At 36.2% G+C, this 25,139-nt stretch overlaps 1 protein-coding gene across 1 annotated transcript; it reads right to left on the bottom strand.

The window, feature by feature from the left end:
* Nucleotides 1-1,421: 1,421 nt before the first annotated feature.
* On the bottom strand, nucleotides 1,422-24,800 carry LOC138710370 (cyclic AMP-responsive element-binding protein 3-like protein 1). The gene is made up of 7 exons (XM_069841241.1): nucleotides 24,169-24,800; nucleotides 23,692-24,079; nucleotides 19,767-20,132; nucleotides 15,586-15,757; nucleotides 12,094-12,377; nucleotides 3,677-4,199; nucleotides 1,422-3,553 (listed from the first exon to the last, which is right to left on the bottom strand). The coding sequence occupies exons 1-6, from the start codon at nucleotides 24,286-24,288 to the stop codon at nucleotides 3,796-3,798; spliced, it is 1,734 nt and encodes a 577-aa protein (XP_069697342.1). The 5' UTR covers nucleotides 24,289-24,800; the 3' UTR covers nucleotides 1,422-3,553; nucleotides 3,677-3,795.
* Between the last annotated feature and the right edge of the window lie 339 nt (nucleotides 24,801-25,139).

Genomic DNA, 25,139 nt, shown 5'->3' with positions numbered 1-25,139 from the left:
CTATTTCATCTGGGTGTAATATACCCAGCAGATCAGAGGTTTATGAAGCCAGTGACAATGCTTAACATACCTAATAATTTAACTTTTGGAATTTGGAATGAATTATCTTTGCATACAAGACCTATAAATGTTTGTATAAACTATGGCACTAATTTCAAAGGGACATCAAGATTACAACTTTGTTTTTAAAACCAGCTATCATGTTTTGTAAAATTGAGATGTAAATCAAAACCACTAAGTTTCTTAAAAGTAATAGAGTTTCTGATCATTTTAATACTGATTAACATTTGTGGGGAATATGTACAGTACGTTTTTGTCACTTATAAGGTTAGCATATTGGTTTGTAATCTTTTCGAACTTTTATCTTCTGAACATGTTTTGTATAAAATTTGGTTATGCATGACCAGGAATTTAAAAAAAAAGTATATATATGGTAGATTTTTCTCTGTGTGAATGGACAAAAATTACTGTGATAAAAATTGCATAATGTTTGTTCTAGTAGGGTTGATCTAGCTTCCAACTGTGTACATAGTCATCCCTACTTCATAAGAATGATGTGGGATTTGTATTTCAAAAACTGTGGCAGCAGAGCAAAGTGTTTTACTTTGTTTTAGGTGAAAGTAATTACTTCACTGCAGCTGCCATTGAGCAAAAAAATGTGATTGTCAAAAATTCTCATAAATAAAAAAAGATTCTTGCAAACGGCTTGACATCCAGTATAAGGAATGCTACACCTTAAGAGCCAAAGCAGTGCCCAGCTGATTTTGTTAAATATGGTATCTCTATGTAAGACAGGAGAGGATTTTATATATAAATGATTATGTTGACATGTTACTATGTTGTAAACATACTGATGTGTACACTGATGTTTACAAATGAAGTCAAATGTGATGTTTAACTACTCAGTTAATTATGTTATATTTGTATTCCATATAAGCCAAGACAAAATTAATTTAAGTGATGACATCAAAATTGTGAGAGTTGATTATTTAAGAAAAACGTGTATAATGTATATATAGTTGAGAGCACTCGTCTTCTTATTTAGCTTACAATATAAATATTTCTTAAGTTCTGCAATCAGGTCTAGGTCACTGGCGAAGAAAGATGGGTCCAATGTCTTAGTCATGCTTTAATTAGATACATGATATGTTTCTTTTTTTTCCCTTATGAGTCCAGTGTTGTCAATTGCCATATTGACTGTCATCAATTCTTCCCCCTCGTGTGTGCATTGTGAGAACTGCTTTTATAGTGAGAAAGCTCATAGGAATATCCGTGTAAAATAATGTTTCCAAAATGAAAAAATAAAACACTAAAATGTTAATATGGATACTGAAATTGTGATGACTCTGCCGGATATGTTTCAGAGGTTTTCAATCTCAGTTGTCCTTGATTTCACAGTTTGCATAAAGAAAAGTGAAAGGTTTTAAAGAATTTACAGCTTCCTGTTTATTTAAGCAAGGGTACACAACAGTTACACAAATTACATGTTGGGGCAAACGATTCGACACACACTATATAGCATTTCAAGTACAGACAACACATGAATCACAAACTTTTAAACCTTATTCATTCCAATAAACCTATACAACCTTGAAGCTTCCCTTTAAAATAAATCTTATTCGTTTTAATCATTCGTTACATATATATTATATACATATAGTAGTTTTATATAAGTACTGTGTACTTAAACAGCTGGCATTCGTGTGCATATTCCCATCTCACTATGATAAATCCACTTACAGCTCAAAGAAAAAAAAATCCATATTCCATATCCTGCAATTTATGATACCCTTACAGTGTCTCAGCACTGCTTCTACAAGGAACATTACTGAACTCTCTTCACTACGCAGAGATCTAATTTGTGTGTCAAAAGCTCTCATTTGCCCTAACATATCAAGTCCATCTTGTGCTTTCCCTATCACATTATATCCAGCATAAGCTTTTGATCACAGTGAGAAAAAAAAAGTTCCATTGTGATTCTCATCTATGATGACAGCATTAAGTATGAGTAAGCCAGTTGGCAGAGTGCTGGATTATGACGACTGCAGGCCTGAGTTCAAAACTCAGTAGTAGCAGAGTTGTGGTAAGGGTTGTTCTCGGATTTGTCCTCCCATTCCTCCCCCCCACCATTCCACTAACACTCCACAATTCTCCTTTCATTATCATCTATATCTTGAAAAAATACGTCATCTTCTATATTTCCGTAATGTCATAGCCACCATCCGCCATAGTAGAGGTTCCTCACGGTTTGTCCAAAGATTGATAGATGGCAGTAGTGGTGAGTTGTAGACAACTCATAGTTCTCTATAAAGTGGCTGCAAAGCCCTCCCTAGTTTGTTGTCTGTTGGGGATGTGACACCTCATACTTATCTATGAGGAACAGCACATCACCAAAAATAGTATACGGATTTCAAGGTTGAAGTTGAATGAGTAGTGTGGCGGATGGTGGGGCCAGCTTAGCTGGGCAGCACAGTTGCACGCAACTCATTCCATCACAGGTGCACAAAAAGTCTCTTTAGGTTGCAGTGCTTATGGATGCTCCACGTTCTGCCTGATAAACACCTCTAAACCTCTACAAGCATGAATAATGAATCAACTGCAAATGAAAGCACCGAAGTTTAATAACAAAATATATATATACACATACAAGGCAATCAGTCGAGGCCAGGTCTGCAACATGGCATTTTTGCTCTCGGTGCGTGCACCATCATCATCTGAGCACCAAGAGACGTGATACGGCATTGCTGTGTGGTAGATAACTTTGTATGATCTGCGTCAATTACCTTCTAGTAATAATAATCATTCATGGCTGGCATACATCAGCAAGCCGAGTAAGATGATTTTCAATGAGCAGTGCATGTCTGTCCCCCTTCAGTGCAACTTAAGGAAAGTGAATGGATCTTTCTATTTTAGAAAGAAAAAAAGTGTTCATATATGATTCCTAAGTGTTGACAATCTGCTCGAGAAGTATGAAAGTGTTACGGACAAAATAACGAACTCTATGTGGTGAGTGCTTTCCAAGGCATTTCCACTACAAAAATTCCTTAGGCAAATTTCTCAACAAACAGGAATTTTCTAAGTTTCAATTCAGAAAACGACAGAATTATAAATCTACGACTTTACGAAGTTCAATGAGTGATGCATAAACTAAGACCAGGTGATCCAGTTTCTAGGCACAGAGTTTGACCCGTGTTCATGATGGAGAGATAGACCATCCCTTGTTTTCTCTTGAGACAAGGCTTGATTCTACCTATGTAGATAAGTAAAATCTCAAAACAGTGGATACTCAAGTAAAGAGAAACCTTTGCAACGGAAAATCGGTCCCTGATGCAGTGTTAGTGGCAAATGAATTACAGAATCAATTTGGCCTCCACAATCCCTGATCTTACTATTATCTATGGGATACACTGAAGGAAAAAGCCACATAAATATCTGATGTAGTGATGGAGAATTTAAGCTACTGTCAAGAATGTATAGGAAAGGAAGACAATTTCAACACCGTCTTGATAAGACATTTTGTCATCATGAACAGCCGTAACAGATGGCCACTGGTGTGCATATCAAGAGTTGTTGTTTTCTAATGCCAGGCATTTGACAATAAAGTCATTTGACCTCTTGCACTCCAATATTTTTCAAAGATATTATCATGGCCAGCCACTGAAGCACAGATTTTGAGGTGCATATCAAGAGTAAAAACATCTTGCCACAACCCAGCCTCTGCTGATCACCCAGTACATGCTATAAATATACTTTTTTGTAACTGGTAACAATGTCTTAATGAAATGTGACATATATTTATTGTTCCTTCGGCACTTGTAGCACCACAGTTCGTGTCCCACCGGCATCTGTTATGTTGACCTTCACCTCCTCCCCCAGTGCCTTCTCAATTGTGTTCCCTATGACATTATCTCCGGCTGCCGACGGTGGCCACACCTCGTCTGGAGGAACAATGTAATCCTTGCCTCCAGGTAACTGTGACGGCTTGATGTCCTCCAATATATCATCCTTGCGAGTGCGTTTTAATGGTGGGGCCCCGTAGTCGTGGTCACCCACCACAGGGTTGTGCATCTTGAGGAGCTCTGCCATATCCGATATAAATTTGGCTTCGTCTTCCTTGCTGATGTCCTGCTCCCCGCTGCCGATGCTGCCCTCGTCACCGACTGCTGATTTGGGGAATTCCAACAGATTCCTTGATCGACCTGGAGTGCAGAAATTAGAGCAATCTTTAACAAGACTCTAAGGTATATGTACACCCACAAAATGCAAAAAATGATGAAAAATTAGAATTTTCAAAATATAACTATTTTAATAGAGAATTTTCTCCCCGTTAATTTGATATAAGAATTTTCGATTTATGCCTTATGGTTTTTCAGATAAGTCCCATTTTCCAAAATTCTGCGTCATCAGCCACGGTCACTTCTACAAAGATCACTCCAAAAGTAATGCACAACATTTTTTTTAATTTATTTTTTATTCTAAACTTTTGCAATTTATGGAGGTCATAGATACATCCTTCCCCCTTGTATTCAAATTTAATTTAAGTCGTTCCCGTGAGTGGCGTCAGAGAGTAGCTCAGACGTGTTGGTTCAGACTTTTAACGTGCAGGTATACAGGCCCTCATTCCAAGGTGGCGTAAGGCAGTTGAAAGGTGCGGGGATTATGTGGAAAAGTGATGTATTGTTCCTGAAGGATGTACTGCCCGTGTCTCACGTCCTGAACCGAGAGTTCCCTAGTGCTTATAACCACGCCTCTTAGGTCTGCTCGGACTGGCACGTCAGCTGCAGCGTGGCGGCACGGCAGCATATTACATGTTCTGAAAACATTATCCTATGCCAGTACAGGGGTTTTTACTGTTTATAATACTGGGTACTGTAATCGTGGTTACCACTATCGCTATTATCTCTGATGGCGATTTCCTAAAATGTATGTATACACTAGACCACTCTTCGTTCAGTCTGGACAACTGCTGAATTACCATAGAGCAGCATTTCTCGAAGTATGTTCCGGGGTTCTGTGAGCCCTATGTGAATTTAAATTTTATTTTATACTTTTTTACTTGGTTATTTAACGACATTGTATCAACTACTACCGATGGGATTGATGATAGCGAAATAGTATTTGGCGAGATAAGGTCGGGGATTCGTCAAAGATTACCTGACATTCGCCTTACGGTTGGGGAAAACCTCGGGGAAAAAATCCAACCAGATAATCAGCCCAAGCGGGAATCGAACCTGCGCTCGAGCGCAACTCAGGATCAATAGGCAAGCACCTTAGCCGACTGGGCTGCTCCGGTGGCTATTTAATACTTAGTGGATACTATAAAAATATATAAATGTTACGAAAATATGAATCAGTAATAACATGAAACCACCAATAATAATAATAACCCAAAAATATGCTTAATAATAATATGTTTAATGAACATCTAAAACGGAAAATACCCATAATTTCATCACTTTCATCACTGGATTCTCTGCGTATGTGTTCACTAAAACAAAATATCGAAAAGACAAAATGCAGAAGTACAGTAGAAATGAGACTACAACTTTCCGCCATAAAACCAGATTGCAGGCTTAAAAAGCAAATGCATTAGTCCTACTGAACAGAATTATTGAGATACTAGCTTTCACTTGTCTGTTAATTATTAAATACTAATGAAATATTACAAGGATTCCGCTATTACTCTTTAGATTAAAAGGGGTTTCGCGGTGGAAAAAGTTTGAGAAACTCTGCCATTGAAGAAAGAGTTTACGGATGTGTACACGTGATAACCGTAATCGCAATTAGGTCGATAATCTCGAGTAGAGACTGTAGTGTACCACTGGTATTAGTGTTTAGTTACAGGAATTGATGAGGACATAATCTGTTTTGTGAGGGGATAGCCTATACATTCGCTTGTCCATGGCTGATCTTGCTCCATAGCTGACGAAAGGAATCCTGAAAAGGCCGATGTGTTGAACGTAGGGTAGTAGGCACATGCGGTACCCAGCATCTCCTACTCCCCCCCTCTGCGTCTCGCCCCGCAAAGAAATAGCTCAGGAAGTGAGGCACGGGCAGTATCTACATTCTATAAAAATAGCAAAGCTGTAGGCTAAAAATGTAATTTTTAAATAAATATTGTGAATTACTTTTTGAGTGATTCTCATAGCAGTCAATCCCCTCGTCCAGCATTGCTTGTAAAATAAATTTCTTTCTAGTCCCAAAATAGATGCACAGATATCAGGGCATGATCATTAGATTGAAAACACGTTTTTACATAATGAAGTAATTTATAATATTTTACTGTTAGCCATAAAACTGTAAATTTGTGTGTCAGTGATGTTGTACGTCATTTTAATAAGAGTTCAAAAGTAGAAATTAAAATTCTGAGGAGGATGAGCATAAACCCTGGAACAAGCACCATCGCAGAATTTGTTGCATCAATGGAAAATAAGGACAAAAATGCCAAAAAACATTCAACACCTGAAGTTAAAACGAGGAGGAGGTATTTGAGAGGCAGAAAGAAGCTGAAACGGGACCGACATGAAGCTGCTTAAGGGGTGACATATGATGATGCAGTCTTCTAGGCTCTGAAAGTTTGTGGCTCATTTCCTGTAAATAGTAATTTTAGAATATTTAATTCTTTTAAACATGATATCTCAGTCAAATATGGTGATACCAAGAAGATATTGGTGTCATTTTGAAGCTTGAAATGTCCCCTAGTGCCTGACAATGAGTAAAATAACATTACTATAGTTAATAATTATCTATGGATTTTTTTACATGATATATGCAACATAAAATATTAGTATAAGTTACATATATGGTAATATTTAATTAATGTAAATGAAAATAAAAAATAGCTATATGTCAGGCACTAGAGAATAGTTTTAGCTATAAAACAGTGAAAAAAATGTGGCTCTATTTTAAAAACTGCATGAGCTATCATGTTTCAAGTTGCATGTCAAAATTATAAACAAAATAATTTTCATAAACAATTTAGACATAATTTCAAGGGATTTGTTCACTTCATTCTCTTTCTGGTACCATTCTCAATTGTATAAGAATTTTACAGAGCAAAATTATGCAAAACAAAATTTTTTGTATGTAAAGGTGTACATATACCTTAAGCTTCATGGTAGGTAAATAAGAGAGAATCATTATAATCCTGAATTAACTGGTGAAATTACTATCACATTCAACATAAAGTTAGTGGTCTTCCACATCATTTTTTATGACTGATTCAGTTACGCCCAAGCAGTAGTAATTGGTCATTCTTTATTAAGCTGGTTGTTTCAACTACCAGATGACGTAACAATACTCATCGTAATAAATTCACTACTCTCTCGTGAAATATCTGTTGTCTACTGGCGTTCATTAGAAATCGCAGTAAATGTTCACTGTTCCATGGGAACTTTGGTAAATAAACAAAACAAATACCGAACCTATTGTTTTTTTTAAGATCACAAAATTGATCATGTCTGTCTAGGTTTTGTATAACCTATTTAACCCCTTGGCTGTTATGGATGTAGTTTTTACGCAACTAGTGATGTGCACAGATAATGATTATTTTACAAGAAAATGCTCCATAAATGTATTTTATAAACATCCTTTGAGTGTGATTATAATATAATCTTACCTCTAAATGTTGTGTCGAGTATGATAAATTTCGAAACAGGATTGGAAACAAGGGAACATCGCCACATGTGGCACACATAATACGCAGAACCCAGGACTCATTTCCCTGGCATTAACACCAACATTTCACTCAGACATTAGATAACCACCACAGTTGATAAAGCATTGTTGAAATGAATCAATAAAAAAAAAGGTCAGTCTATCAGTCTACATATAATCTTTGGTGATATTAGTGAGCCTTGACTATAACTGTGTTCTGTTTTTACTATTTTTTCAGACACTTTATATTGTATTACTGATTCATCTAGTTATAAACAAAAAAATATGCTGTGTGCTGAATCAGGTTTAGTTTAATTTTAATACAATCAAATCAGTAATAAAATTTATAACGTAAGTGTGGAATTGTCACAAAGGAAATAATGTGGAGCTGAGAGTGGAATTCTGATAAAATATGGAAACTCCTCCAAAGAAGAAGCTATCTTCTAAAGTTTATAAGTTTATACGTAATTTCCAAAGTAGGTTGATAATTTACAATGTATTGAAATTCCATAGAGGTGAACAAAGGACAGGTTACATCCTTCCCTTAAAAAAGGGCCCTAAAGAGAGCAGCAAAAGCAGTTACCATTATTTATAATACACTACTGGTACCAGTATAATATTTTTATTATTAGCATTCTTACTTACTTACAAATGACTTTTAAGGAACCGGAGGTTCATTGCCGCCCTCACATAAGCCCGCCATTGGTCCCTATCCTGTGCAAGATTAATCCAGTCTCTATCATCATATCCCACCTCCCTCAAATCCATTTTAATATTATCCTCCCATCTACGTCTCGGCCTCCCCAAAGGTCTTTTCCCTCCGGCCTCCCAACTAACACTCTATGTGCATTTGTAGATTCGCCCATACGTGCTACATGCCCTGCCCATCTCAAACGTCTGGATTTAATGTTCCTAATTATGTCAGATGAAGAATACAATGCGTGCAGTTCTGTGTTGTGTAACTTTCTCCATTCTCCTGTAACTTCATCCCTCTTAGCCCCAAATATTTTCCTAAGCACCTTATTTTTAAACACCCTTAATCTCTGTTCCTCTCTCAGAGTGAGAGTCCAAGTTTCACCACCACACAGAACAACCGGTAATATAACTGTTTTATAAATTCTAACTTTCAGATTTTTTGACAGAAGACTAGATGACAAAAGCTTCTCAACCGAATAATAACACGCATTTCCCATATTTATTCTGCATTTAATTTCCTCCCGAGTGTCATTTATATTTGTTACTGTTGCTCCAAGATATTTGAATTTTTCCACCTCTTCAAAGGATAAATCTCCAGTTTTTATATTTCCATTTCGTACAACATTCTGGTCACGAGACATAATCATATAGTTTGTCTTTTCCAGATTTACTTCCAAACCGATCGCTTTACTTGCTTCAGGTAAAATTTCTGTGTTCTCCCTAATCGTTTGTGGATTTTCTCCTAACATATTCACGTCATCCGCATAGACAAGCAGCTGATGTAACCCGTTCAATTCCAAACCCTGTCTGATTATTAGCATTCTAATAAAATCAAATATAATACTTTTTATTGCAAGGTGCTAAAGACTTCAAGGAACCTGTTCGATTTAATACAATCTGTTTTATTGTTGCTTCAAATCATATCACCTTCGTCTAAAACTCTAAAGCAACCTTAATACTCTTCAGTCTACAACATTGCGACATGAACTATATACAATGCTTTTGGCCCTGCAACTTGTCTTGCATTCCACAGTCACCCAAGTTCTCATGTAAATATTGGCAGTGACGACCTCAGCTGAAACGTCAGTAGTTTGGCAGACAGCCAATCATGAGACATGACACAATACATGTATTTGTTGACATCAGTTGGATGGAAAACAGCAAGGTGTTCATTCCAAAATAATTCCTATAACACATTGAAGTTAATGACCGCAGAAGGCCCAATCCCACCATCAAAATACAGTAACTGGCAGTAAGGAAACATTTTAACGATAAGCTCGAATTCTGAAAGCTGCAACTGGGTGTTGACCAGAATTCTGCTTGCACTGATTACCCCCCCCCTCCTCCTGTCTTTCCGAGGTTTATTCCGACTGTAAAGAGAATATCAAGAAATCATGGCAAATTCTTGGCCTCATCTCACCAACCCCAACTATACTAGGGACAGAAGACATAGGCGGGTATGGCGAACCCCTCATTCACTACCCCGACTCCTAAACCCCTCAGAACCTCCCTGGTGTATGGTCCTATCCCAAATAACTTACTCCTCCATTCATACTTTTGGACTATAGGAAATCTTAAAACAACAACTAAGCTCATAAGTGAAGCAATAAGGTATCACACATGAGGTAACTAAGCCAGGAGATAATGGGTTATGGTGGCCAGTTCTCTTTTCCTCTCCATTGCATACATCGCTGAATAATAATATATTACACTAATCGGACTTTAGATGATGATATCATTTATAATATTTCGCAAGTTATCCATTTCACAAGTATAATAATTATTATAATGAAATGTAAACCTAATTGGCATTACACACAGGTATTTTATTTTTATGTGTTTTCAGAATATTGTATTGAAATACTATGTTCTACATAATCTTTATATAGTTACCAACTTTGTGAATCATTAGAAAATTAAAAATTAAACTGCAAAAACTTAATATATTTTTTCTGTGTGTAGAAAATGTTGTTGTTTTCTAATGCCAGGCGTTTGACAAAGTCATTTGACCTCTTGCACTCCAATATTTTTCAAAGATATTATCATGGCCAACCAATGAAGCACAGATTTTGAGGTGTTCCGAATCCATTTCTTGGTTTGAGTTGCACAATGGGCAGTTAGAGGACTGATATATTCCAATTCTATGCAGGTGTTTGGCCAAACAATCATGGCCTGTTGCCAATCTAAATGCAGCTACAGACGATTTTCATGGTAAATCGGGAATTAACTGTGGATTTTGATGCAGAGAGTTCCATTTTTTCCCTTGAGATTGTGTTATCAAATTTTGTTTGTTGAAGTCTAAGTATGTAGATTTAATAAATCTTTTCACAGAGTAATACGTAGATTTAGTAACAGGTCTGTAAGTAGCAGTGCTGCCCTTCTTTGCTAAAGCATCCGCATTCTCGTTTCCCAGGATTCCACAATGGGATGGTATCCATTGGAATACAATTCTTTTATTGAGTGATATTAATTGAGAGAGCATTTTAGTTATTTCTGCTGTTATTATAACATGAAGGGGTTTCGTAATAAATAAATATTTATGTATTAGAAGCACACTTAAGAGTAGCTTAGCTTAACAAAACAAATAACACAGTAACTATGAATAAAAAAAACGTTCTGCACAAATTTTCTGAACCGATCATAGAAAACCACACGCCTTGGCAGTGGCTGACTGCATCCTCACAATATTTAAGTTTTTTTCAAGAAACAGTAAACTTCTAATATCAGAGCTCGACTAAGATATGATAGCAATTACTTGGATGATTAGTATTTAAAAATACCGTTTATGCTCGACCATGCCGAAATGTAGTAATTATACACCTGGTAGTAACCCTTTAACGGACCTCATTAAAGTTCAGGTGTTCCACCAATCCGAAAACACCATTGTAGCAATATGAAAGCGCAAGTATCGATTATTCTCAGATATGCAATCGAAATCCAATACTGTCGCAGAAGGTTATGTTCTGTTACTATAATAATAATTAGCGTTAATTGTAAATAATATTCAAATAAATTCAATTTGTCATCTCGTTTTTCAATGTATAAATCAATTTCAAGGTTATATCAAGATTATGTTTATTTTACTCTCTAGATTATATCACGGTCAATGACATTTGTTTCTCGGAAAAAATCAGTACTTTCGCGTCTGCGCACATCTCACAATTTACGAGATATTGCACAAGGTCAGTTCCGCTCCCCAGTCAGATAAGAATAACATGAATACTTATGAATAATTTCAAGTTAGAAATATGGTCGAGCATAAAAAGTCGTATGAAACTTGCCTATAATGGTAGTAATTAAGACGCTTGTATGAAAATTATGAAACTCGCTTGTGCTCGTTTCATAAACATACTCGCGTCTTAATTACTACCATTATAGGCTCGTTGCATAATGTACTATTATTATGATGTATATTTGCGAACAAGCTATAACACAGTAATATCACAGACGAGCACTTGTCAACAACCAGCATTCGAACACAGCGACAAGAAGGTCTCTTTGTTCAGGTCATAAACCGCTAGAGAAAGTGTGGAGTGAGTAGTTTCCGAACAAGACCAAAAACCCACCTATTTATTCTGCCTTTACTATAGCGCAATAAGCCTTCAGATTCAGTTTATTTAGGATAGGAAGTGAGGAGAACAATGCTGAATGTGGCTTTTCAACAAGAGCATTTTCTTGCAAACAGCTTGGATGTATCTGTACTGACCATAAAGATTAAGTCACCACTGCTACTATACCAACCTCCAAGAGGCGCCATCTTGCTCTCTGACTGCGAGAGGTCCTGATCCTTCTGGCCCTCCGTGTTGGAAGGCGAGTTCTGGTTGAGTCGCAGGTTCGGAGCCATCACAAGGGCCATGGACAGCAGAAGAACCATGAGACAAGTTGCCGGCTGTGCCGTCTTGGCAGTTCCACGTGCCAACACTGACTGTAACTTCCTCAGCTGTGTGGCCAGTGTCTGGTTCTGTGTCTGCAGAGCTTTTATGCGTTTCACCAGATGTAGGTTTTCTTCAGTGCACTGCTTTACTCTAACAAAAACAAAGCATATACCGGTACTGTAGTAAGATAATACAATCCCAAGTGTCTCACTACTTATTAGTCATATCATAATAAAGATACAAATTACCATTATTAAACCATCAAACAATGATGTCTTATTAGCAAATTAACTAAATTAAAAATCAGTACTTCTACAATTTTTTAATACAATTTATTTCTACACAGATTTACAGTCTATACAAAACTAGAAAGGTATTGACAGTTCAGCGGCTTCGAGGTATCACCATAGCAACCGCTCAAACTAGCCAATCAGTCTATGGTGACAGGTCGGCGTTACCGGTTATTTCACAGCGAGCACATGGCAGCCAGCTTTTTTGTTTGGAGGAGTTGAATTTTCGATTCTGTGTCGCAGCAGATATTTGTGTTTGTCGTGCTATTGTTTTCATACTTATTCCGGTGGCATGTGTATTTATGATACTATGTTAAAAAGATGCTACGAGATTCACATCAGTGTTTCTTCTCTGCACACCATCGTGAAGAATTTAGGTTTTAAATATAAAAAAACCAATGGCTGCAAGATGTTAATGGAGATAACTGAGATATTTGTTGTTTTTAATCTTTCTACAAGGTTCTGTATAACAAACTTTTACTTAAGTACGCATATATCTCGGGAAGTCAATAATATTGCATACGTGAATTTTTTTAATTAATGTCCATATTTGAGTAACGTAACTTTATTTAGTGATATGATTGTAAAGCTATTAATTTCTTATACATCTTGTAGGATCGTCAGAAATACTACTAAGATTTATTTCAAATCATCCGTTCTCAAGTGAGGTTGACCACTGGGATCCGGAATTAACAAACATAAAAGATAAAGGGAAATGAAACAAGCAAAATAATGATTCGATTTGTACATTAAAACAAAAATTTACGTGTTAACATATAGATGATAGTGTAGAATTTGAAGAGAGGCCTTCAGAATTTCCATTACAATCTTCTGAACCTCATTTCGCCTTATTTCTGTGATAAAATGAAATAGACCTAATCGATTCCGCGTCATTATTACTGATACTATAGTCTCGACACTGTTATTCCCGACGTGACTCCTCCTCTTTGCTTACCTCTAAGGAATTCAAGGCTCTATAAAGTCTAGGTAGGTACTATCGTTCGCCATTTTTGTTCTTTCGTTGCCGAGCTACCAGATGAGAGATCTATTTGCCACACAGTTAAACATTATCATGTCGTAGCTCCTATGATAATAAATCAAACACACTGTAATTCAGCAAATAATTGAGCGGCAAATAACGTCCTTGTGTGCTTTCTGCAAACGCCAACGAAAGAGCCAAAATAGCGGGCAATTATATATTAAGTATTTATCCAGCCTTAGGAAATGCTTTACATATTCATCAGCGAATCACAAGACGCACACGTTTAAATGTAGCCGACCTGCAACGTGATTGGCTGCCGGAAATTAGAGCGACGGGACTATAATATATGATATACAGTACTACACGCCTCACTATTTTCTATACTGTTCGCCACATTATGACACTCAGATTTATGTAGGCTGACACATAGATAGTATAACTTCTAAATTTCTTTATACAAATTCAGTTACACTACTTAAATGTTTTTGTTAAATCAGATTTTGATTGATAGAAGTAGAGGTTTTACTGTATATCCCAAAAACAACTTATAGACGGAAAGTCTATGAGATATTATTAACTGATATAAGGTAGTCCATGAGGTGGAAAAATTCAAATATCTTGGAGCAACAGTAACAAATATAAATGACACTCGGGAGGAAATTAAACAGAGAATAAATATGGGAAATGCGTGTTATTATTCGGTTGAGAAGCTCTTATCATCCAGTCTGCTGTCCAAAAATCTGAAAGTTAGAATTTATAAAACAGTTATATTACCGGTTGTTCTGTATGGTTGTGAAACTTGGACTCTCACTCTGAGAGAGAAACATAGGTTAAAGGTGTTTGAGAATAAGGTGCTTAGGAAAATATTTGGGGCTAAGAGGGATGAAGTTACAGGAGAATGGAGAAAGTTGCACAACACAGAACTGCACGCATTGTATTCTTCACCTGACATAATTAGGAACTTAAAATCCAGACGTTTGAGATGGGCAGGGCATGCAGCATGTATGGGCGAATCCAGAAATGCATATAGAGTGTTAGTTTGGAGACCGGAGGGAAAAAGACCTTTAGGGAGGCCGAGACGTAGGTGGGAGGATAATATTAAAATGGATTTGAGGGAGGTGGAGTATGATGATAGAGACTGGATTAATCTTGCACAGGATAGGGACCGATGGCGGGCTTATGTGAGGGCGGCAATGAACCTTCGGGTTCCTTAAAAGCCATTTGTAAGTAAGTATAAGGTAGTCCATGCAGCTAAAAACTCTTTCCTTTATAACTTCAATTTATAGCATGAAATGTTGAGTACAGTTTATACTAAGCTTACATATCGCTTGAAGGTCCATTATTCCATATGTGATGTTTACTTTTAAAGTCACCAACTATGATAAACTTGCGATCAGATGGGATCAATTGTTCTATATCATCCATTACTAGGTTTAGGCCTGGAGGTATATATACATTGACAAGTGAAAATGAAAGACCTGTTCAAGTGATATCTCTATCCAGTGCTTTTGCTTCAGTAAAATCTCATTTTATAAACCTATGGATCAACAATTGGCTCTCTTCTGACAAAGGAAAAATTTTACAATCTGTACAAAAGAAACCAAATGACCTGAAAATGTACAAAAACTTGCCCAGACATGTTCAAACATTTTTAACAAGAGTCAGAACAGGTCACATTGTCACACAATTGTACCTACACCGATTTCACATTTCTGATACTCCTACTTGTCTATGGTGTAATAATCATGATGAAGATCTGAACACATTCTTCTATACTGTCCATCCATAAACCACAAAAGAAGTAAATTACAATCATCAGTGCCAGTTGCAGAAGACAAAGCCCTGCAGTATATATTGACTACACCCAACTCTGGCTACTAGCAACAGGCATCTATAATGAACACCGATCAAAATACCCCTCATTTCTCGTGAAAAACAACAACTGAATAGACTACAGTGGGCTGTAGTGGACTTTATGTTGTCAGCAAACACCTGGACACATTAAGAAGATTGATTGAGAACCTGTAAATAATTATGATCACTCTTCTCTTTTTGAGGTGGTTCCATTTATTTTTGCAAAGCTTACCTCTCTTCCAGCCCATCGATGTATTCCTTCTTCCTCTTACGAGAATCTTGTGCTGATATCTTGTTACGGATTTTTCTCCTGATCCTCTTCAATTCGCGTTCTTCATGCTTTGTGAGAGGATAATGGGAAGGTAATCTGACACCTTCTTTCTGAAGAAGTCGCTTCTCCTCAGCTGAAAATAAATGAATCTATTCGAAATTACCTGTAACAATTTTTTTAAATAATATGTTACTGCATGCATTTAAAAATGGCTAAAATATGCATTGCAGTAAAAAAATTAATTCACACGACTCTCTCACAACTTTCTGTCTTGTTACTACTTTCATTTCAATTTAAGTAATACTGAATGAAATAGTTCATTTACTTCTCTATTTAGGTCTATAATATGTACTACCAATACGTACAATTTTCACTTTAAAAGAGAAGTTTATTACGTCCTGGAATTTTATTTCTGAAATACAGTACATATAGCAGAGTTCGTATAGGTCAGTTTCTGTCAGATGCATTTCCAATTCACTGTGGGCTAAAGCAAGGAGATGCACTATCACCTTTACTTTTTAGCTTTGCTCTAGAGTATGCCATTAGGAAGTCCAGGATAACAGACAGGACTTGGAATTGAACAGATTACATCAGTGCTTGTCTATGCGGATGACGTGAATATGTTAGGAGAAAATCCACAAACGATTAGGGAAAACATGGGAATTTTACTGGAAGCAAGTAAAGAGATAGGTTTGGAAGTAAATCCCAAAAAGACAAAGTATATGATTATCCATTTTGAATCTTGCGTACAATGATTATGTCTTGTGACGAGAATATTGTACGAAATGGAAATATAAAAATTGGAGATTTATCTTTCGAAGAGGTGGAAATATTCAAATACCTGGGAGCAACAGTAACAAATATAAATGATACTCGGGAGGAAATTAAACACAGAATAAATATGGGAAATGCCTGTTATTATTCCGTTGAGAAGCTTTTATCATCCAGTCTGCTGTCAAAAAATCTGAAAGTTAGAATTTATAAAACAGTTATATTACGGTTGTTCTTTATGGTTGTGAAACTTGGACTCTCACTTTGAGAGAGGAACATAGGTTAAGGGTGTTTGAGAATAAGGTGCTTAGGAAAATATTTGGGGCTAAGAGGGATGAAGTTACAGGAGAATGGAGAAAGTTACACAACACAGAACTGCACGCATTGTATTCTTCACCTGACATAATTAGGAATATTAAATCCAGACGTTTGAGATGGGCAGGGCATGTAGCACGTATGGGCGAATCCAGAAATGCATATAGAGTGTTAGTTGGGAGGCCGAAACGTAAATGGGAAGATAATATTAAAATGGATTTGAGGGAGGTGGGATATGATGATAGAGAATGGATTAATCTTGCTCAGGATAGAGACCAATGGCGGGCTTATGTGTTGGCGGCAATGAACCTCCGGGTTCCTTAAAAGCCAGTAAGTAGTAAGTAAGTAAATACAATAATCCTTACATGTTTCTAAATGAGTTTTGATATATTTATAATAACTGTTGAATTCGGTGCCTCCAGGAATAAAGAAATCACTTATAAGAAAAACTCTTTCTGCAGAGGCTTCCTTTTCTCCTTGAAAATTACCATTACCAGTAGTATTTCTACAGAGCAATCATTTTTGGTTTATCTGCATTATTTTGTGCACTCATAGGTGAGTTCTGGCATCTTGTCAGCTCATTTGAGTTGTGTGCATACAAAGGAAAAATTGTGACAGTGTCGTGTATAGTTCCTGGGGTAGCTCAGTCAGTAAAGCATTCGCGTGCTAAGCGAAGGGTCCTGGGATCGATACCCGGCTCCGGAACAATTTTTCCTTGAAATTATTCAAACCTGCTTCACAGGAAGCTACTACCTGAAAGCCAAATTTGCATTAATGATATTTGGTTTGTAATAGTACTAGTGAAACTAACAGCTCATGTTCATCATCGCTGCAAAGATCAACAAACGGTGAGCAAAGCAGTGAAAGGGAAAAAATAGTGTGTAATGGCCGTAGTTTTGAATCGTCTTTTGTTAAGATATTTCCATGAGTATTACTTGAAAAATCATACAATGTTATTTTCCGTAAAATATTTAAGGACAGTTTTGAGAAACAGCAATTAAAGATTTCTCGGGCTTTTATACAGAGTCCTGTCCCACCCCTTCAATATTTTGAAGTATTATTATTATGTTTTTAATAAAACTGTGTTAATGTCAGGCTAGATTTCCGAATTAATGTCATGCATATTTAGTTCCATCTACCTGAATCTAGTAGAATTGTATCCTCACTTGTTAAATCCTTTGTATTGTATTGTATTGTATTTATTAACATTCCATGGTATTCATACATTGCTTTACAGCTAGAATATGGAACAAGTCAAAAAACTTAATACTATTATAAAGTCTTAATTTATAGTCACAGTCTAGATTAAATATATACAGACGAGATTTACAATATAGTAAACACATAGTTTTAGTACGCTATCAAGTTCATGAAGTATTATTGAATGTCATGAATTCACCTGCAGAATAGAAGGCGTGAGAAATTAGGTACTTCTTTAATTTGGCCCTAAATAATCTTATGTTTGAGTTTCATTTTTTATATCAATAGGAAGGCTATTAAAAATTTTTATAAGACATATAACGCACTCCTTTTTGATAGCACGATAGACTTGCCGATGGAGTATGAACGTCTTTTTTTTTTTACGTGTATTTATGCTATGAACTGTTGAATTAGTTTCACGATTACATATGAGCAAGATTATTAATGAAAAGATATACTGACAAGCCATGGGCATTATTTGTAGTTTTTTTTTAAATAGTCCTACACGATTCCCTAGATTTGGCACCTACTATTATTCTAATTACTCTTCTTTGTAATCGAAATATACTGTTACTATCTGTGGAATTTCCCCAAAATATTATTCCAAAACTCATTACTGAGTAGAAGTATGCAAAGTATATTGTTTTTAAGGTATTGATATTTGCTATCTAATAGCAAAACAAGTTGAATTTAGTTTGGGGGTAATTTTTTTAATATGATTTTTCCAATTTAACACATTATCGATTTTTAAGCCAAGAAATTTGGTTGTTGTTGTTTCTAATAGGGATCTATTGTTAATTATTGCGCTAGAAATTTGCGAGGTTCAATTTGGAAATTGAATTATGTTAGTTTTGTTACAATTTAATACCAATTTATTGACTGAGAACCAGTCACATATTTTGAAGAGAATTTCCTCTGTTGAAGATTGGAATGTGTTGGAGTTATTGGTTGTAATTACTATACTTGTATCATCTGCAAATAATATGATTTCAACTTTGTTTCCTATCTATGAGATATGAGTGAAACCATTGGTGTGCAACACCTTTAATTCCGTAATAATCTAATTTATCTAGCAGCATTTTATGATTTATACAGTCAAATGCTTTGGATAAATCACAAAAAATTCCTCCAACTTGTAATTTTTTATTAACTGCCTCCAGAATTCTGTCAGTTAAACTAAATGTTGCATTTTCTGTGCCTTTATTTTTCCTAAATCCAATTGTTCTGGGACTAAAATGTTGTATCTTTCTAGATGATGATATAATCTTTTATACATTACTTTTTCAAAGATTTTGGAGAAGACTGGTAGAAGTGATATGGGTCTGTAATTTTCTGGAGACGTTGTTTCCCCATTTTTGAAGATAGGAATAACCACTGAATATTTTAATCTCTCGGGAAATATACCATTGAACATTGAATAGTTACATAAATAACTTAATGGCCCAGCTATAATATGTGAACTCACTTTTAATATTTTGCTTGTTATTTCATCATACCCTGAGGAGTTTTTTGACTTTAGATTTTTAATAATTGCAATTATTTCGTGTTAAATCCTTTATTATTAACAATTCATCAGTAAACTAACAAAACTTCCGTGAAACCGAGCAGTAAAATTACGCAACTAGGTAGTAACTTCAAAGATTGGTAGTTAATGAGTCATCACCTCCTCTTTCGAGAAACAGACTATAAGTTACTTGTAGCAAGGTTTGTTTATGTTTACATTGCTAATTTGACAGTTGCAGTGCGTCTTCTTTCATAATACACAGCATAGTTTATCAGACATCACTCCCCCCTCCTCATTAATTTCTTACGTAATTTGATACACATTTCCTTCATAGTTAGGAGATTATACTTACAAGTGAGCTGGAGTCTGGGATACTGGGAGTCTGACTCATCACCTGTCTCCTCCGACAGGCTTCCCTTGGATGACGCAATGCTCACATCATCCTGCAAGATGGCACTCTTAACGAGGACGGGCTTGGTCTGCAGAGTTGCCCTGCTGCCTGTGGCAAGGCGCACACCTGTGACAGCCTGCTGTTTTCTAGGGCTCGTGGCATTGATGATTTTGATGGTCTTGATATCTTTCACGTCCTTCAGGCTTACTGGTAACAGGATAGAGCGCGGGTTGCCTGACACAGGTGTGACGCGGATCACCTGCCTCACAGGCGTGGTGACAGTTGTTGTGGCCACATGCTCTGCCTGCTGTGGCGTGGACAGCACATCTGAATCAACGTGAGCATAACAGGTCTGAGATGGAATTCACAGCTTTTCGTCATGATCATAAAATCATCACCAATATGGTTATTGTTCATCTATCATCATCATCAACATGAATATTTCGATGGCTTAGAGCAGGGCTTGCCAAACTATGGCCTGTGGGCTGGATCAGGCCCGCGAGCTACTTTTGTTCGGCCCATTTACTAAATTGAAAAAAAATTAAAAGTCAATAAAAGAATAAAAAGAAGATTAATTTATTGACCAACTTCGATCGATGAAATCAAATCAGAGGCCCAGATTGTTAAACAAATTGCTCGTATATTGCGGTAACAATTATGTTGCTACAATACAGGCTACTGGTTGCAAGCATTCAGCCGCCAGGGCAAGCGCCAAGTGTGGCAACAGAGCAACCAGAGATTGCACCGCTGTAAGCTGACAACAGAGACTTCTTTTGGTACACGCTCACACATATTAGAGCAGTGGAAATGTGAAGTGGTAAATATTATCCAGTTAAGAATAGTATTAGCACTCTGAGTTAATCCACAAGCATTTACTAGTACTTCTTACAGCGTAACTTAACTTTAATTATGGCAGGGAAAGAAGAAAAAAGAGAAAATGGACAGTGACTGTTCTGTGTTTAAACAACAATGGAGTTGGAACTATTTTTATGATTCAAACTGGAAATAAAGTAATTATGCCTGATTTGTAACGAATCAGTTGCTGTCTTTAAAGAATGTAACATTTGCAGGCATTATGAAATCAAACATTTTTAAAAATTTTCACGATTGATGAAGTTACGGGATGATAAATTTGAAGCAATGAAGCGTGGACTATCATCTCAACAGAATATTTTCAAGAAACAGAGATCAGACAATGAAGCAGCAACAGTGGCTAGTTTCGCATGAACTGGCGAAAAGGGCAAAACCTTTTAGTGATGGTGAATTTATTAAATCGTGCATGATAATGGCAGCAAAGGAGATTTGTCCTGAGAAAGTAGATTTATTTAAGAAAATTAACCTTTCAGTAGCCAACATACAATTGCTCGCAGAGTGGAAGATATTGCCAAAAACATAACTTGCCAGTTGAATGAAAAAAGGAAACAGTTTGCAAGTGTAGGTTTTAGGTCAATAAAACACAAAATTTGAATACTAATGTTATTTATGAGCTTTGTTTATTAGACTTAATTTAAACTTACGTGACTTGGCCCTCGATTCTTTCTTGGGTGGTTAATGTGGCCCTCGGTATGAAAAGTTCGGCAAGCCCTGGCTTAGAGCACAAATATTATGAGTACATATTACAATGTCCATTTCCGGTCAAAATTGAGATATGATATAGGCCTATTGATAGTCTGAGGCTAAACCTTTATTCTGAATATGTATTGTATTGTATGAGATATTATTAATATAACAATGATCATTTTCTGCATTATTTCTATATGATGTATGCAACAGTTATCACTTCTTTCAACATTACCCGAAAGTCAGAAAAGTGGACATACAATATTTGTACCCTAATATATCGATTTGTGGTCACATGCAATACATCAGACACTGAAATCGTCCCCCCCTCCCCCCAAAAAAGAAGAAGAGGAGGAACGAACAACATTAGGTCGAAAAGTTTAAAACATAAAATTCTGCAGTGAAAGAAATTTCAATTTTCAAAAAAAAAATATATATATATATAATTTATAGCCTAGGCCTACAATAAGTATGTCACTCTAGAATGTCCTTTTGACCATTTTGTTACACTGTGGTTCAGGAAATAGGCCTACCGGTATATACAAGTAAATTAAAATAAATTCCCTCTCTATTTCGTAACTTTACTAATTTGTCGATAAACTCGAACAAAACAAAATACGAATCATCCATTCCAGGCAAACTGGGAATTCCAATGAAAAAGTATTTTTCACAAATATTTGTTTATTATTAGTGTAAGGCATAAATAAGGCTCTAAATTTAAATATTCTAACGGTTTATTTTCAAAAGGAAAACATTTTACAAGTTTTATGAGCACTGAATCTAAGTGATCTTGTCTAGGTAACAGGTATTTTTTGTTTCCCTAAAGTTTGCAGTACTTACTCATTGAGAGATCAGCTGTTAATATATATTTTTCAAGGAGCTATTGTTGAAGAAATATTTTGAGAGCCTGCACTGTTAATTCCAGAGCTCCAGGTCAAGGTACTTTTTACTCTGTGCCTACTATTTTATTTTTGCCATTTACTTAAAGTAGTTTGGGTTAATAACAATTGGCAACCTTACAGTTGAAGTGAATATTTTGATTTGGAAATGTCACAGTTGTTTTGAAACTGGAAAAATGAAGGTCATTAACTCATCTGTAACATCCGTGACAAATTATGTATAGGCCTAACATCCGTGACATGGAAGAAAACTGCTATAAAATATTTACCGATTACGTTTTTGTGAACTAATTTAACTGGATGCCATGAGATTTGCATAGCTTTCACAGAGACACTATGAAAATGAATCTCTTTTTGCTTGAGGCACAGACCTGAGTTTCACACCTTTTGTTAATAAGTTCACAAATCTTGTAGGCCTAACATCCGTAATGGAACATTTTCTTTATTTTCAGCAATACTAATAAATTTTATTCAAACAACTTTTTCCTTTAAAGTGATAATGATCTTCTAAATTGATTATAATAATAAAAGTTGAAAAAAGTAATTTCATTTTCAATATATAGTTTGAAAATAGTAAAAGTTTATCATCCCTGACAACTGGAATGGCTGGAATCCTATTATATTCAAATGTTATTTTAAGTGATCGTTTCATTTAATTTAGTATATTCCCTGCTGTTGTTGTTGTTGTTATTATTATTATTATTATTAATTATTGTTAGTATTAATTATTAGTATTATTATTAATTGTATTTTAATTAATAAGTTTATTATTGTCATTATTGAGTGTAATTAGTTACCACTGCCACCAGGTATATACCCACTGCAGTGTGAATAAATATATACATACATAATTAATCTACTACAAGCCGCATGCTTCACACTGAAGAGATGTAACCATAGATAAAACTTGGCTGTTTCTTACAGTGCAAAATGGATTGTTTCATTTTTTTTATGAAGAGAAGAGGAAAACAGAGGAGGGAGATACTTAAAAAAATGAAAAACAAAACAAAAAAGTAAAAAAGATGAACGTTCTTTAAATTGTGGATGCTGAAAATGATAATTTTTTTTCCAATACTAAATCACCTTTGGGTGGTCTGGGACAGCGTTTACGTAAACCTAACTAGTAAATCGGGATAAATCGCAATAAAGAGAACACCAGTAGGGGAAGTTATCCCCACCCACATGAAATGTACATTCTACACAACACTCACGTAGAGTCTAGTGAGCTAGTAGGAGAAAAGAGGAAGGGGCGGTGGGCGCAGCTTCTACGTTCTGCTTAATGCGATTTTCCCGTAAATCGTACAAATGGGCATCGACCATTCTAAGTGAACTAGCCTCAGAGCAATGAACCAGTCATCGAGCCATGTGACGAGGCACTAATACCGTGACACTTAAAACATTAACTATAAAACTTGAATAAGACATACTCATGCTGATGATGGCCTGGTTGTCTTCGACTTTCACCTCTCCAAGACTGTTCGTGTCCAGGAGATTGAACACCGACGAATCTATTTCGACATCCTCCTGGAAAGAACCTTCCTGGTCGCTGTATATCTGCGAGGCTTCCATGGGGCTGTTCTCACTCCCGCTTGAGAACGTTCTGTCATCTTCTTCTACTTCTTGAAGTAGGGGCGATAACTGTTGGTCACTGGAGACACCACTGTCCGAACAGCTGCTGGCCGGTGGTGGAACATCCGTGGCAATTGTGCATGCCGCAGACAAGAGCTCGCTTTCGTCCAGGATCTCGAACGGATGGTTTTCGAATTTCAGGAAAGAATCCAAGAATTCGTCTGGATTTGTAGGCCAACTCTCTGCCTATAGATAGAAACAAAAGAAACATTTTAATCCCAACTTAACCAACAACACCTTAGTATCAAAAACCCAAGATGACGCAACTGACTTACGGCCATACTGACGTCTTTTTGGTCATTTCTGTTAATTGTGTCTTTTTCTGTCAAATTGAGAATGGGATCTTCTCTTTCGAACAGAAAATCCATCAAACTCAAGTCTGTAGGCACTGACATTGTCCTGTTTTATTTTATAAAAATTATAACAAATACTTAAAAACGGTGACCTTATGTTGCTTATTAAAGCACATACAGGTTCGGCTATTTAAAACCCACAAACTTCCACAATCGACCTCCAAACACGAGTCGATGAAAATGTTTTTCCTCGCACATCACACACTCGTACTTGTCATGCAGACCGATCTGACATCCCACTGACAGCCTGCTAATAGCACTTTGTGAAACACCAAAATAAGTGTCAACGTATGTCCAACTACTCACACGCCTTACGACGAACGAAATTACTCACGCAACAGTTAACCGATTATATAATAATCGCCTATAAAATTCATTACAACCTTAAACATGACAATATTAGTAAACTTTGCACGTTCATATTACAAGTTATTCTACTCAGTGTTAAAACAATCACAATATGTCTCTCAAAATATGTTGCACAAATTAGATCGCACTTCAGCTGACTTCCAACGTGGAAATTATCACGTCACGTACGTTCGTCCACTTGCACTAATTTCATTGGTTGACTTCAGAGTATGTTTCATAACACTTGGGTGTGATGTCAGTTGTACAAAACTTGTGTCGCGCTGATGCTGGACCACGGTCGACCGTGGCCGGACCATTTATAGTATTGAAACATTTGTGAACGTACTTCGTACAATAAGGAATGAAATAAAATTAATGAATGTGACAAAGTTATTTGCTATTAAGGAAATAGGGAGAAAGAAGATGAAACAGAATACTCTACATTTCATGCCTTTATATTTCGATTAACTTGTACTTGTGCATATTAACTAATTTTATTCGGAATTAATAGGGCCTATGTCAGAGCCATCTTCAGTTATAAGCCG

Source organism: Periplaneta americana, chromosome 12 (genome assembly GCF_040183065.1).
Source record: "Periplaneta americana isolate PAMFEO1 chromosome 12, P.americana_PAMFEO1_priV1, whole genome shotgun sequence".
In the NCBI taxonomy this organism is placed as follows: domain Eukaryota; kingdom Metazoa; phylum Arthropoda; class Insecta; order Blattodea; family Blattidae; genus Periplaneta; species Periplaneta americana.
Note: the sequence above shows the minus strand (reverse complement) of the source record. Positions and strands in the feature narration are given on the sequence as shown.